This window comes from Trichomycterus rosablanca, chromosome 5 (assembly GCF_030014385.1).
Source record: "Trichomycterus rosablanca isolate fTriRos1 chromosome 5, fTriRos1.hap1, whole genome shotgun sequence".
Taxonomy (NCBI): domain Eukaryota; kingdom Metazoa; phylum Chordata; class Actinopteri; order Siluriformes; family Trichomycteridae; genus Trichomycterus; species Trichomycterus rosablanca.
Window position 1 is genome coordinate 47148543 of NC_085992.1, and position 17217 is coordinate 47165759.

General features: G+C 39.9%; 1 protein-coding gene across 1 annotated transcript in view; it reads right to left on the reverse strand.

Annotated features, from left to right (window-relative positions):
* znf330 (zinc finger protein 330) overlaps window positions 1–11309 on the reverse strand; it is a 29249-nt gene extending 17940 nt beyond the window's left edge. The window contains exons 1-5 of the mRNA XM_062996236.1: window positions 11242–11309; window positions 9317–9467; window positions 7336–7355; window positions 7177–7247; window positions 6795–6871 (exon numbers count right to left, since the gene is read on the reverse strand). Of these exons, the coding sequence (XP_062852306.1) occupies window positions 6795–6871; window positions 7177–7247; window positions 7336–7355; window positions 9317–9436 (288 nt within the window). The 5' untranslated portion in view covers window positions 9437–9467; window positions 11242–11309. The remainder of the gene's footprint in view (window positions 1–6794; window positions 6872–7176; window positions 7248–7335; window positions 7356–9316; window positions 9468–11241) is intronic.
* Window positions 11310–17217: the final 5908 nt, after the last annotated feature.

Below are 17217 nucleotides of genomic sequence, written 5' to 3' on the forward strand. Positions count from 1 at the left end.
TTCCTCCACACTTAAGGGTGTATTAATTCTCTAGCTGCATTTAGAGGACACAAACTATGACAATAATAATAATAAAAAAAAAAAACTGGTGGTATACAAGATGATCTGGAAAATATTTATGGCAGAAATCTGTGTATGCAAGTTTTATTGGTCTTGTATTAAATATATATACAGTATATATATGTATATATATATATATATATATATATATATATATATATATATACAGTGTATCACAAAAGTGAGTACACCCCTCACATTTCTGCAGATATTTAAGTATATCTTTTCATGGGACAACACTGACAAAATGACACTTTGACACAATGAAAAGTAGTCTGTGTGCAGCTTATATAACAGTGTAAATTTATTCTTCCCTCAAAATAACTCAATATACAGCCATTAATGTCTAAACCACCGGCAACAAAAGTGAGTACACCCCTAAGAGACTACACCCCTAAATGTCCAAATTGAGCACTGCTTGTCATTTTCCCTCCAAAATGTCATGTGATTTGTTAGTGTTACTAGGTCTCAGGTGTGCATAGGGAGCAGGTGTGTTCAATTTAGTAGTACAGCTCTCACACTCTCTCATACTGGTCACTGAAAGTTCCAACATGGCACCTCATGGCAAAGAACTCTCTGAGGATCTTAAAAGACGAATTGTTGCGCTACATGAAGATGGCCAAGGCTACAAGAAGATTGCCAACACCCTGAAACTGAGCTGCAGCACAGTGGCCAAGATCATCCAGCGTTTTAAAAGAGCAGGGTCCACTCAGAACAGACCTCGCGTTGGTCGTCCAAAGAAGCTGAGTGCACGTGCTCAGCGTCACATCCAACTGCTGTCTTTGAAAGATAGGCGCAGGAGTGCTGTCAGCATTGCTGCAGAGATTGAAAAGGTGGGGGGTCAGCCTGTCAGTGCTCAGACCATACGCCGCACACTACATCAAATTGGTCTGCATGGCCATCACCCCAGAAGGAAGCCTCTTCTGAAGTCTCTACACAAGAAAGCCCGCAAACAGTTTGCTGAAGACATGTCAACAAAGGACATGGATTACTGGAACCATGTCCTATGGTCTGATGAGACCAAGATTAATTTGTTTGGTTCAGATGGTCTCAAGCATGTGTGGCGGCAATCAGGTGAGGAGTACAAAGATAAGTGTGTCATGCCTACAGTCAAGCATGGTGGTGGGAATGCCATGGTCTGGGGCTGCATGAGTGCAGCAGGTGTTGGGGAGTTACATTTCATTGAGGGACACATGAACTCCAATATGTACTGTGAAATACTGAGCAGAGCATGATCCCCTCCCTCCGGAAACTGGGTCGCAGGGCAGTGTTCCAGCATGATAATGACCCCAAACACACCTCTAAGACGACCACTGCTTTATTGAAGAGGCTGAGGGTAAAGGTGATGGACTGGCCAAGCATGTCTCCAGACCTAAACCCAATAGAACATCTTTGGGGCATCCTCAAGCGGAAGGTGGAGGAGCGCAAAGTCTCGAATATCCGCCAGCTCTGTGATGTCGTCATGGAGGAGTGGAAAAGCATTCCAGTGGCAACCTGTGAAGCTCTGGTAAACTCCATGCCCAGGAGAGTTAAGGCAGTTCTGGGAAATAATGGTGGCCACACAAAATATTGACATTTCAGGAACTTTCACTAAGGGGTGTACTCACTTTTGTTGCCGGTGGTTTAGACATTAATGGCTGTATATTGAGTTATTTTGAGGGAAGAATAAATTTACACTGTTATATAAGCTGCACACAGACTACTTTTCATTGTGTCAAAGTGTCATTTTGTCAGTGTTGTCCCATGAAAAGATATACTTAAATATCTGCAGAAATGTGAGGGGTGTACTCACTTTTGTGATACACTGTATATATATATATATATATATACAGGGTTTGGACAAAATAACTGAAACACCTGGTTTTAGACCACAATAATTTATTAGTATGGTGTAGGGCCTCCTTTTGCGGCCAATACAGCGTCAATTCGTCTTGGAAATGACATATACAAGTCCTGCACAGTGGTCAGAGGGATTTTAAGCCATTCTTCTTGCAGGATAGTGGCCAGGTCACTACGTGATGCTGGTGGAGGAAAACGTTTCCTGACTCGCTTCTCCAAAACACCCCAAAGTGGCTCAATAATATTTAGATCTGGTGACTGTGCAGGCCATGGGAGATGTTCAACTTCACTTTCATGTTCATCAAACCAGACTTTCACCAGTCTTGCTGTGTGTATTGGTGCATTGTCATCCTGATACACGGCACCGCCATTGGATGCACATGGTCCTCCAGAATGGTTCGGTAGTCCTTGGCAGTGACGCGCCCATCTAGCACAAGTATTGGGCCAAGGGAATGCCATGATATGGCAGCCCAAACCATCACTGATCCACCCCCATGCTTCACTCTGGGCATGCAACAGTCTGGGTGGTACGCTTCTTTGGGGCTTCTCCACACCGTAACTCTCCCGGATGTGGGGAAAACAGTAAAGGTGGACTCATCAGAGAACAATACATGTTTCACATTGTTCACAGCCCAAGATTTGCGCTCCTTGCACCATTGAAACCGACGTTTGGCATTGGCACGAGTGACCAAAGGTTTGGCTATAGCAGCCCGGCCGTGTATATTGACCCTGTGGAGCTCCCGACGGACAGTTCTGGTGGAAACAGGAGAGTTGAGGGCACATTTAATTCTGCTGTGATTTGGGCAGCCGTGGTTTTATGTTTTTTGGATACAATCCGGGTTAGCACCCGAACATCCCTTTCAGACAGCTTCCTCTTGCGTCCACAGTTAATCCTGTTGGATGTGGTTTGTCCTTCTTGGTGGTATGCTGACATTACCCTGGATACCATGGCTCTTGATACATCACAAAGACTTGCTGTCTTGGTCACAGATGCGCCAGCAAGACGTGCACCAACAATTTTTCCTCTTTTGAACTCTGGTATGTCACCCATAATGTTGTGTGCATTGCAATATTTTGAGCAAAACTGTGCTCTTACCCTGCTAATTGAACCTTCACACTCTGCTCTTACTGGTGCAATGTGCAATTAATGAAGATTGGCCACCAGACTGGTCCAATTTAGCCATGAAACCTCCCACACTAAAATGACAGGCGTTTCAGTTATTTTGTCCAACCCCTGTATATATATACAGTGTATCACAAAAATGAGTACACCCCTCACATTTCTGCAAATATTTTCATGGGACAACACTATAGAAATAAAACTTGGATATAACTTAGAGTAGTCAGTGTACAGCTTGTATAGCAGTGTAGATTTACTGTCTTCTGAAAATAACTCAACACACAGCCATTAATGTCTAAATAGCTGCAACATAAGTGAGTACACCCCACAGTGAACATGTCCAAATTGTGCCCAAAGTGTCAATATTTTGTGTGACCACCATTATTATCCAGCACTGCCTTAACCCTCCTGGGCATGGAATTCACCAGAGCTGCACAGGTTGCTACTGGAATCCTCTTCCACTCCTCCATGATGACATCACGGAGCTGGTGGATGTTAGACACCTTGAACTCCTCCACTTTCCACAGGTGCTCAATTGGGTTTAGTCCATCACCTTTACCTTCAGCTTCCTCAGCAAGGCAGTTGTCATCTTGGAGGTTGTGTTTGGGGTCGTTATCCTGTTGGAAAACTGCCATGAGGCCCAGTTTTCGAAGGGAGGGGATCATGCTCTGTTTCAGAATGTCACAGTACATGTTGGAATTCATGTTTCCCTCAATGAACTGCAGCTCCCCAGTGCCAGCAACACTCATGCAGCCCAAGACCATGATGCTACCACCACCATGCTTGACTGTAGGCAAGATACAGTTGTCTTGGTACTTCTCACCAGGGCGCCGCCACACATGCTGGACACCATCTGAGCCAAACAAGTTTATCTTGGTCTCGTCACACCACAGGGCATTCCAGTAATCCATGTTCTTGGACTGCTTGTCTTCAGCAAACTGTTTGCGGGCTTTCTTGTGCGTCAGCTTCCTTCTGGGATGACGACCATGCAGACCGAGTTGATGCAGTGTGCGGCGTATGGTCTGAGCACTGACAGGCTGACCTCCCACGTCTTCAACCTCTGCAGCAATGCTGGCAGCACTCATGTGTCTATTTTTTAAAGCCAACCTCTGGATATGACGCCGAACACGTGGACTCAACTTCTTTGGTCGACCCTGGCGAAGCCTGTTCCGAGTGGAACCTGTCCTGGAAAACCGCTGTATGACCTTGGCCACCATGCTGTAGCTCAGTTTCAGGGTGTTAGCAATCTTCTTATAGCCCAGGCCATCTTTGTGCAGAGCAACAATTCTATTTCTCACATCCTCAGAGAGTTCTTTGCCATGAGGTGCCATGTTTAATATCCAGTGGCCAGTATGAGAGAATTGTACCCAAAACACCAAATTTAACAGCCCTGCTCCCCATTTACACCTGGGACCTTGACACATGACACCAGGGAGGGACAACGACACATTTGGGCACAATTTGGACATGTTCACTGTGGGGTGTACTCACTTATGTTGCCAGCTATTTAGACATTAATGGCTGTGTGTTGAGTTATTTTCAGAAGACAGTAAATCTACACTGCTATACAAGCTGTACACTGACTACTCTAAGTTATATCCAAGTTTCATGTCTATAGTGTTGTTCCATAAAAAGATATAATGAAATATTTGCAGAAATGTGAGGGGTGTACTCACTTTTGTGATACACTGTATATATATATACAGGGGTTGGACAAAATAACTGAAACACCTGGTTTTAGACCACAATAATTTATTAGTATGGTGTAGGGCCTCCTTTTGCGGCCAATACAGCGTCAATTCGTCTTGGAAATGACATATACAAGTCCTGCACAGTGGTCAGAGGGATTTTAAGCCATTCTTCTTGCAGGATAGTGGCCAGGTCACTACGTGATGCTGGTGGAGGAAAACGTTTCCTGACTCGCTTCTCCAAAACACCCCAAAGTGGCTCAATAATATTTAGATCTGGTGACTGTGCAGGCCATGGGAGATGTTCAACTTCACTTTCATGTTCATCAAACCAATCTTTCACCAGTCTTGCTGTGTGTATTGGTGCATTGTCATCCTGATACACGGCACCGCCATTGGATGCACATGGTCCTCCAGAATGGTTCGGTAGTCCTTGGCAGTGACGCGCCCATCTAGCACAAGTATTGGGCCAAGGGAATGCCATGATATGGCAGCCCAAACCATCACTGATCCACCCCCATGCTTCACTCTGGGCATGCAACAGTCTGGGTGGTACGCTTCTTTGGGGCTTCTCCACACCGTAACTCTCCCGGATGTGGGGAAAACAGTAAAGGTGGACTCATCAGAGAACAATACATGTTTCACATTGTCCACAGCCCAAGATTTGCGCTCCTTGCACCATTGAAACCGACGTTTGGCATTGGCACGAGTGACCAAAGGTTTGGCTATAGCAGCCCGGCCGTGTATATTGACCCTGTGGAGCTCCCGACGGACAGTTCTGGTGGAAACAGGAGAGTTGAGGGCACATTTAATTCTGCCGTGATTTGGGCAGCCGTGGTTTTATGTTTTTTGGATACAATCCGGGTTAGCACCCGAACATCCCTTTCAGACAGCTTCCTCTTGCGTCCACAGTTAATCCTGTTGGATCTGGTTTGTCCTTCTTGGTGGTATGCTGACATTACCCTGGATACCGTGGCTCTTGATACATCACAAAGACTTGCTGTCTTGGTCACAGATGCGCCAGCAAGACGTGCACCAACAATTTTTCCTCTTTTGAACTCTGGTATGTCACCCATAATGTTGTGTGCATTGCAATATTTTGAGCAAAACTGTGCTCTTACCCTGCTAATTGAACCTTCACACTCTGCTCTTACTGGTGCAATGTGCAATTAATGAAGATTGGCCACCAGACTGGTCCAATTTAGCCATGAAACCTCCCACACTATATATAGTGATCATCCATAACATTAAAACTGCCTCCTTGTTTCTACACTCACTGTCCATTTTTTCAGCTCCACTTACCATATAGGAGCACTTTGTAGTTCTACAATTACTGACATACTTTTATTAACCACCTTTTACTCTGTTCTTCAATGGTCAGGACCCCCACAGGTATTATTTAGGTGGTGGATCATTCTCAGCACTGCAGTGACACTGACATGGTGGTGGTGTGTTAGTGTGTGTTGTGCTGGTATGAGTGGATCAGACACAGCAGCGCTGCTGGAGTTTTTAAATACCGTGTCCACTCACTGTCCACTCTATTAGACACTCCTACCTAGTTGGTCCACCTTGTAGATGTAAAGTCAGAGACGATCGCTCATCTATTGCTGCTGTTTGAGTTGGTCATCTTCTAAACCTTCATCAGTGGTCACAGGACGCTGTTGGCTGGATATTTTTGGTTGGTGGACTATTCTTAGTCCAGCAGTGACAGTGAGGTGTTTAAAAACTCCAGCAGCGCTGCTGTGTCTGATCTACTCATACCAACACAACACACACTAACACACCACCACCATGTCAGTGTCACTGCAGTGCTGAGAATGATCCACCACCCAAATACCTGCTCTGTGGTGGTCCTGACCATTAAATAACAGCATGAAAGGGAGCTAACAAAGCATGTAGAGAAACCGATGGACTACAGTCAGTAATTGTAGAACTACAAAGTGCTTCTATATGGTAAGTGGAGCTGATAAAATGGACAGTGAGTGTAGAAACAAGGAGGTGGTTCTAATATTATAACTGATTGATGTATATATGTCCTGATCTGTGTATGAGAAAAAAGTTTGTTTTAAGAATGGTATATTACTTACCACCATGCCCATTCCAGTGCTGTGAACACCAGGATGTTTTATGACACAGTCCGAGGATTTCATGCACTTCGTTTTACCTTTAAAAACAACAAATCCCATCACACCACCCATTAGGACACAAGAATTCAGCTACTGAATAGATAACATGATGAAATTGTTTTTGTCTGCCTCATTAACAAATCCACAGCATACATTAGAACCTGTGTAGTACTGTATCAAATGGCTTGCCCTTTCTAAACTTTCATTCATATTTGACAAGAAATAGAAAGCACACATACTAAAGAAAATCTGTCTTTTAAAATACTGGCATGTTGTAACTACAAAACTGTTTAAAAACCTCACTAAATTCAGGTGTAAAAACAACGATCCAATCAAAACTTACCACACTGGGCGCACATCGGAAGTTTCTGCACTGAAGAGCAGAAGTAACAGAAGGCTCGATTTTTCTGTCGTCTAACATGATAAGAAAAATTAAATGTCAGACAAAATAGAAACAGTAAACAGCAGAAGAAAGTTGTGTGTGCTGGATAAAAAATCTTACCGTTCACACTTGTCACATTCCTGAAAAGAACAATGACAGAGCTTAATTAGAACATGTACTGGAGTTTGTGCTGAGACATGCACACAAATAAAGAATCTGCGTTTTATCCTGGACAGGGTCACGGTGGGTCTGGTTGCTCGAAAAAAAAAAACTCTGACCAAAAGGCAGAAGTACCCTGGACAAAGTGCCAATCCTTCGCAGGGCTTTGACCACAACCAACACCCCCACCCCTCCCAGACAGAGCCAATGTAGTCTTTTTAGATGCCCGGCCAGCTGATAGCAACCAGATCTCAGAACTGCTGGCCTATCCATCCATCCATCCATCCATCCATCCATCTATCTATCTACTATTTATCTACTATCTATCCATCCATCCACTATCCATCCATCCATCCATCTATCTATCTACTATCTATCTACTATCTATCCATCCATCCACTATCCATCCATCCATCCATCCATCCATCTATCTATCTACTATCTATCTACTATCTATCCATCCATCCACTATCCATCCATCCATCTAACCATCCATCCATCCATCCATCCATCCATCCATCTACTATCTATCCATCCATCCATCCATCCATCTATCTACTATCTATCCATCCATCCATCCATCCATCTACTATCTATCTATCCATCCATCCACCCACTATCCATCCATCCATCCATCCATCATCCATCCATCCATCTATCTACTATCTATCTACTATCTATCCATCCATCCATCCATCCATCTATCCATCTATCTATCCATCCATCCATCCATCCATCCATCCATCCATCTACTATCTTTTAACGCCATGTTTACTCTTGTGAGTTACATTAATGGCAGGAAAGGTTTACGTGGGTTCTTTTGTATCCATTAGGTAGTCTCTGATATTACATGAATATTCCTAATTCAGTAATTGTAATAAAATTCAAAAGTTTTTCTGGTTTTTCCAAGGTAAAAAATGTCTTTCATTGTTCCAGCTGTGAAGAATTGATGTCTCGCCGAATGGTCTTCGCTAGATTTGCCGGCTTGGGAGCAACTCGGCTCTCAACCGCTGTGTGAACTACTCAACAACTCAATCCGAGCGGCTCGCCGAGCACTCGGCGACTGAAGAGAGATTTCTAGCATGTCAAATATCTGAATGCAGTGACTGGCAATGAGCGCTATGTCGAACAGCCAATGAAAACGCAAGATACGGTGTGAGGGGAAATGCAGGGGAGGAGTGTAAAAAGGTGGGACAGGGGCGTAATATAGTTTATATCAGAATACATCGGCATACACACAGTGTTTAACAGTGTTTCTGACCTGATCGTTCTCTACAAAACACCAACGCTGCATTGCAAACAATATTTATTAACCTCCAAATCACTATAGAACAATCCAAGCTGTTTGTGTAGCCAAATCCACTCAGATTCATTTATTTTTTTTCTCCTTGATTTTACGCTGCACATCAGATCACAAACTTTGATCGCTCGCTACTTGTTGACGTGCATTTTTGGACGTGGTATAATTAAACCTCTCGTCACTTCTCGCATTTGTTTTCATGACAAAACGTAGTTCGAGAGATCAGAGAAGCTCGCCTGTGATTCCAGTTGGTGATAGATGGTGTAGTGTGAAATCCCCCTATCGCCGATCAGTCATGTAGTGTGAAAGCCACACCGACTTGAAAGACTCCCGATTACAAGAGATCCAGTTGTGTAGTGTGAACTGTACAGCGACCTGACGACTTGGAAAGTCGTGTAGTGTGAACTTGGCATAAGTGTATATAGAAAATCTATAGACTTGATATACATTCAAAATGATTGTTAATAACATTTATAACAGTTGTGGGGTGCCTAAAAATTTCCACCCCTACTCTACAGTGTACCATATACTGTGTTTATTATTATTACCACCTAAAGATTTCCAGCCCCAGAGAGCCACACAGCAGCACATAAACAACAGTGTTTATTATGAACACATTCAACATGCTGTCCATGCTCCTACCATGGAGGAGTTGCACGGGTGTTTGGCAACATCAATCTGCTCTCTGTTTGCACGGCTTTGTTTCTCTCGTTCTTTGCGACTTTCCGCCTTCTTGCGCGCGCCGGTCTTCTTCTTCGGCATCTTGTAAACGCAGCTAAGCCCTCGTATGCAGCTACAGATACAGAGAACAAATGTAAAAGAGGAGCCTGCTAAAGGTTTAAGTCAGTAGTCACATGTACACTGGGTGGACAAAATACCAGAAACAGCACATGCTTAGTAATATTATGTTGATGACAATAAACAGACTTGTTAAAAAAGTGGCACTATATAAAAAACTACGCTAAATACAAGCAATTTTACAGCCAAATTATTGATTTAAAATTATTAATTTCTGCATCTGTAAACAGTAGGAATGACTGTGACAGCTCAATAAATTACTTTGCTCATGTACTTCAGGCCACATGATGTATCTACCATATACAAACATTATTATTTTTTGCTAGATGAATTTTGTGATTGTATGATTTCTGTAAATCCTATTTATTCAAATTATCCTTTAGGCCACCCAAGGAGGATCTGCTGAGTCTGGTTCCTCTCAAGGTTTCTTCCAGTAATTTTAAGCGAGTTTTTCCTTGCCATTGTCGCCCTCGGCTTGCTCAATAGGTTTTTTTTGGTCTGTTGGTCCTGGATTCTGTAAAGTTGCTTTGAGACAATGTCCATTCTAAAAAGTGCTATATAAATAAATTTGACCTGACTTGATATGGTCTCTTGGAGTGTTGACATAAAATGATAGTCCAGGTTTTCGTCCTGACCTCAGCAAAGATCACCATTCGATGTACTTTTTGTGGGTGCAGTGAAACTAGTCATATTTAGATGTATGGATAATAACTAGCTGAAGTAAGTCACAATAACTAACGATGCACCACAAGTCAGTTAATAACCGACTCAAAAATTCCACGATTCAAATCCATTTGACATGTCAGATGAATCGATATTTACTTTAAACAGCAGAGGGCACTGGCGCTATACACCTCGCCTGGTTGATGTCACTTGCGCTGTTCACCTGGTTGCCAGATTCGGGGGTTTTCTGCCAAATTGGGCTTAATTCATAATTGTTTTGCATAGTTTGTACCTACCTCAGAAATAAAAGGGCATTCATTATTTAGATAAATAAAAGATAATAACAAATACAGTATTTTGTTTTTTTTAAAGAGAGATAATAAAAGGAAACTTTTTCATAATTTGTCTTCAAATCGTATCGTGAACCCAGTATCGTGAATTGCATCATGGGTAGAGTGTATCGTTACATCCCTAGGAATGACTTATCAGGCCATGCCACAAAGCAACTTAACATTATAAAACTTTCTACAACTCCTATTTAATAATCTAATGTGTTTTGTGTATATTTGTATAACCATAAATCAACCAGGAACTCCAAAATGAACAAAAGTTTACTTTTAACTTCATTTATGTCTATAATTCAGCTATTTTAGTAATAAAGCAACCACATCAGCATACTCAGTAAAGTGTTTGAACACTGAACTGCGGTGAAGTTACTTTAATATTCAACATGTGTTTCACAGTCGGCATTCCAGTTTATCTCAGTGGTAGAAAGAACACTTAATACCTACTTCGTTCCAGGTCAATAACGCATAGTAATACAAACTGTTGCAAGCTGTTTTTGCTTTTTAGTGCTTTTCAAAAATAACGGGACACGTTTGTTCTCCAAATTATATAAAACTAACAGATGAACCGATACTGTACGGAACACTGTGACCTTACTAATATAACTGCAGTGTGTTGTTCTGTAAACACTCACCCCACTGTAAGATTAACACAACCTGCGTTTCAGTTCAGTCACATCTGTTCAGCACTAACATGTACACCTCTAACATGTTTTATTATACAATAAAATACAACATTTATTATGATTATTATTTACTTACCAGATTAAAACCGGATTCACGTCCCACCTGACTCAGCCAACAAGGATCCTCAAGTCCGACCCGCTCACCGGACCGTACAGAAACTCAGCGTTAGCAACAATAGTTCCCGAGGAAACATATAACTGAGTATCATAATAAACTAGGGATGTAACGATACACTACCCACGATGCGATACGATTCACGATACTGGGTTCACGATACGATTTTTCCCCGATTTTTTAAACAAAATGCAACTGAAGACAAATTATGACAGTTTCCATTTATTATTTCTCTTTAAAAAAAGAAACTAAAATACTGTATTTGTGCTTCTCTTTTATTTATCTGAACAATGAATGTCCTTTTATTTCTGAGGTAGGTACAAACCATGCAAAACAATGCTGCACACCTCTGGACACAAATGAGCATCATTTAGAAACACCAGCTCTAACAATATAAGACCCTGATTACCAGTTATGCCAAATTCACGCTACACGACTTTCCAACTTGTCAGCTGTACAGTTCAAACTGAAATTAAATTTTAAAACAAATCCCACATGAAATAAATACATGAATAATACAAATAAAGAAAGTATCCTCACATAAATAAATGTAACTGGACAATTCCGAACCTGGCAACTTTGTAAAGTGACGTCAACCAGGCGAGGTAAATAGCGCCAGCGCCCTCTACTGTTTAAAGTGAATATCAATTCATTATACGTACATGTAAACCGATTTGAATCGTTACACATGTGAACCGATTTTTAACAGTCTTGTGGTGCATCATTACAACCCTATAATAAACACAACACATTGATTATTTTAAATGATATCATTACTGTTTATTAGCCTGATTTATGCAATCTAAAAATATTAGCTCGATTATTAAATCATCTACATCATTCATTTAAAACATTATAATTAACACAATACTGCTTTTTAACTATGTTCATGCATTATTAAAATAATAAATAATACTATAATAAATAAATTAGATAACTAATGTGTGTATATTAATTAATTACATTTACATTTACATTTTCTGCATTTAGCAGACGCTCTTATCCAGAACGACTTACAGAAGTGCTTCCATAGTAAACATTTCATTTCTCAAGTTTTAGTAAACAACAGTCGAAGAACACAAATCTGCTGAAACCTGTTAGAACCAGTGTTTTTTTTTTTTTTTTGGAAATGGAAAAAAAATGTTAGTAAATAGGTACAAGTCAGCTTAAGTGTTTAGTAAGTGTCACAAATTAATAAATGTCACTTTTTAACTTTTTAACTATTTAATGATTTATTTACTATTCACTCTAACTTTATACTGAAACTAAACCTCGTGCATAGTCATTACAGTTACCAGTTATCTATTTTATGTAAAATACAAGAACTACTCAGTTCTAGTTTTTCTGTTTGCTTTGTTTTGTACTGTACTGTTAATCTATCTATCTATCTATCTATCTATCTATCTATCTATCTATCTATCTATCTATCTATCTATCTATCTATCTGTCTGTCTGTCTGTCTGTCTGTCTGTCTGTCTGTCTGTCTGTCTGTCTGTCTGTCTGTCTGTCTGTCTATCATCTATCTATTGGATTAGTAAACTAAGATTCATTTATTTATACATGAGTAAAATAGTATATTAATCAATGAATTAATGAAAAGTTGGTGAACAAATAAGTGTGATTACATCAATAAATAAACAAATCAATGAATATGGAATAAATGATTACATAAAATGAATAATAAATAAATGAATTAACTAATAAATATGTAAATTAATTAATTAATTTATTTATTTATTAGGATTTTAATGACATGTTTTACACTTTGGTTACATTTATGACAGAAACGGTAGTTACTCATTACACAAGGTTCATCACTTCACAAGTTTAATGTCAAACAGTCACAGACAATTTTGTATCTCCAGTTCACCTCACTTGCACATCTTTGGACTGTGGGAGGAAACCCACACAGACACGGGAAGAACATACAAACTCCACACAGAAAGGCCCTGGACCGCCCCGCCTGGGGATCAAACCCAGGATCTTCTTGCTGTAAGGCGCCTGTGAATTATTTTATTAGCAGATGAATGTATGAATAAAAAAATACCAATGAGTGACTGGAGGGATGGGATGCATACATCTATAAATAGATGAGCCCCATATTTAACTTATATGGGAAAAAAACTACAGCAAAATAAACACATTTAGGCACATAAATGAATTTTTCTTATACTCAGCAGACACTTAAAACACTTGTACACCTGCATTTGTGTAATAATCTAATTCACCAGAGGACCACATCTGCTGTTAGTAACTGAGAAATCTAACACTACAGTAGAAGGGGCAGAATTTAGAGCAAACAGCATAAATCTCTGGGCCCAACCTGACTTGTGTTAACAGTTCAGGCGGTGTAATGGAGTGATTAATGTTTTGTTGGCCTACCTAATATCAATTATAGCATCATTTAAATGCCACAACATCTCAACATAGTTCCTGACAATGTGTATTTCTTTACAGCCATCATTTCATTTACCCATCGTGGAATTGTTTTTTTCCAGCATGATACTACACACATGTAAATAACAGTATGTTTATTGTTTTTCAGTGGCCTTCCCAGTAACATGACTTGCAGCAGGAATTACATACTGCAATAACATTAACATGAGTATAAAGTTTAAACATTTTTCCAGAAGGAATTGAGGCTGTTCTATGAGTAGTTGAGTGGTTGCTAAGCAGTATTAGCATAGTGATTTTCAAATAAAGTGTCCAGTAATAGCATAAATGTTTGTATTTTACAAAACTATGCAAATTTAGATATATTTTTGTTATGGTTTTATGTATCAATCTATCACTGAGGTCTTTCTCCACTCCAGTAGAGGGAAAGCATACAGACGAGCTGTGAGCTACACGGGTTGCCATATCTCAATAAACTCCCCATTTGATTTTCATTGAGTTATGCTGTAATATAAAACTGGTGTCGTTCCCTGTTTTTGTTCAATTATATTATTTTCCATTGAACTAATTTAATAAAACATATACTGTATAACATATATCAACCATTCTACAATACACTATTTAAGTGATTGCAATTTAATTGCTTTAAAATTACCAGTCAGGATTCTGAAGTTAACTCAACTGTAAAACCCTGGTATTGTTAAATACCATACCTTAATTAACCCTGCAGAACATAATGAATTTTATAAAATAAAAGAACCAAACAGGGCGGCACGGTGGCTCGGTGGATAGCACTGCCTCCTCACAGCAAGAAGGTCCTGGGTTCGATCCCTAGGCAGGGCGGTCCGGGTCCTTCCTGTGCAGAGTTTGCATGTTCTCCCTGTGTCTGCGTGGGTTTCCTCCGGGAGCTCCGGTTCCCTCCCACAGTCCGAAAACATGCAGTCAGGTTAATTGGAGACACTGAATTGCCCTTTGGGTGAATGGGTGTATGTGTGTGTATGTGTGTCTGCCCTGCAATGGACTGGTGCCCCGCCCAGGGTGTTACTGTGTGCCTTGTGCCCATTGAAAAGCTGGGATAGGCTCCCCCGTGACCCTAATTGGATAAGCGGTTAAGAAAGTGAGTGTGAGTGAGTGAAAGAATCAAACATTGTGCCATCACACTGTGGAAAGTTAATTACAATTATTTAAAAAAGATTACTAAATGTAATAGTTACCAAGGTGACTTAATCAGATTAAAACAATGGTGGATAAATACTCATAATTCGCTGACATTTCAGCAGGAATACACTTTACTGTGAACTGATCTCTTGCAGGGATCCACACACAAACATTCACTGACTCACACCTTGGCACAATGTAAATGCAGCCAATCCACCTTCAGAGTTCTCGAAGAAAACCAACATTCCTGTTCCGTTGCATCATCCATTTTGCCCCAAGTTTTAATTAAAATTGGTATAAATCCCAGGATGTAACAAACCTTATTTTCCATTTAAGAACTAACTTTTATAACTACTTTATTCTAATGAAGTAATGGTGGTTCTGGTACCACCCTGAAACACTGACAACAAAGTAAGAATACACCTGGGACAGGTACCACATAGATCCTGAGGACCAGGGTTTGCCTTTAACCTGTGTCTGTGTGGATCCCTTCCAGTTTGCTCTCACCCAGCTAACACAAAACCTCAACACAGTGTTGCATTTACATTGTAAATAAGTTGGCACCAACATTACATAACTCCTAAAAGTTTTTCTTTTCAGGTTTTTAACTACAACACTGAAAATGTCAGTTATTATCCCTAGATATTGTAACAACGTCGATATCACAATATCACATAGTTGTGTCTGCTGGGTACAGCCCAAAACACGCAGAAGTTGGATTAGCCGCTACTGCTACTATGCTAAGTAAGTGATCATGTGTGTGTGTGATAGATGGATAGATAGATAGATAGATAGATAGATGGATGGATGGATGGATGGATGGATGGATGGATGGATGGATGGATGGATGGACGGACGGATGGACGGATAGACAAACAGGCAGGCACACAGACAGAGACAGACAGACAGATATATAGACAGACAGACATAAAGAGACAGACAGACAGACAGACAGACAGATAGATAGTAGACGGACGGACGGACGGACGGACAGACAGACAGATAGATAGTAGATAGATGGATGGACGGACGGACGGACAGACAGACAGACAGACAGACAGACAGACAGACAGACAGACAGATACTTTATTGATCCTGAAGGAAATTAAAGTCCCAGCAGCATTATACATTAATGACACACTATAAAAATTCAACAATAATAAAAACAGCACAAACATAACGACCAAGATTGAAAGTAACCTGAGTTGTGAGTCATTCTATAATTTGGGGTACATTCCATGTCCAATGATAATAATTATATTTATTCTAACTATTTTCTTTAAAAATGTCATATTTTACCTATTAATGGAAAACATGTTGTAATATCACAAAAACATTATGTGCATCCTATGCTTCATTTAGCTTGAGATTTGTCATGATGTTCCTAAATGAACAGTTTTTGCTGTGTCCATTTTTTAAGTTGAGGGTGCCTTGGTTTTAAAATAATGAATAAAATTATTAAGGGCAACAACATCTATTTTTTTTATTTATTTCAATAGTTTAAATACTAAAGAAAAATAATATTTTTTAAATTGAGTTTCTCTTTTAAATAATTTAAATATATTTATTTATTATTGTCCGCAAAAGTTCTGTCAACTGTGTCACTAACAGAACTCCACTCAGCAACTCAAAAATGGTTTGTTCTAAAACTATGTGACCAGCATTACATGATATCATTTATCTCTGTGGAGGGCATATTGAACAAACTGTGGTGAATGTTCTCTTATTTTTAAAAATATTTTATCTATAATAGAACATTGTCAATGAGTATATTAATTGACCGTCAACTATGTTACATACGTTGTTATGGTTACAATTTTTTGTATAATTTTCATTCAAATGTATGTTCAAATTAGACATTACTCTGTTCAAGAAATGACATGTGGTCAGCCAGGCAAGGTCTACCACTGAAGTTATGGGTCAAAATAGGGAAATTGTCAAGTATGTTACCTGTCAACTAAGTTACCTAGTAGTCTACATCTACTGTCCCTTTAAAATAAAATAAAAATAATAATAATAATAATGTTTAAGCTTTGCAACTAGTGGATATGTTACACTAAAGGAATATATTAACTTGAACCACTGATTGTTCTATTGAGAAAGAACATTGTTTTTGTACTTTTTGGTGATGTGAAATGTACCCCAAATTATAGAATGACCTACATATACTTTACATATATTGCATGACTACAATGCAGTTATTAATGATGTGGAAAGACCAGTTCCACCGTGACCCTGACCAGGACTAAGGGGTTTGTATTACATACATATAAGGTTTGGTGTGAACGTTTTGTTTTCAACGTTGTTAAACTGGCAGTGGGAGTTTGTGTAATATCTGGCAACATGCAGCACTGGTTCAGTCATAACAATAGTGAGAGGGCTGAG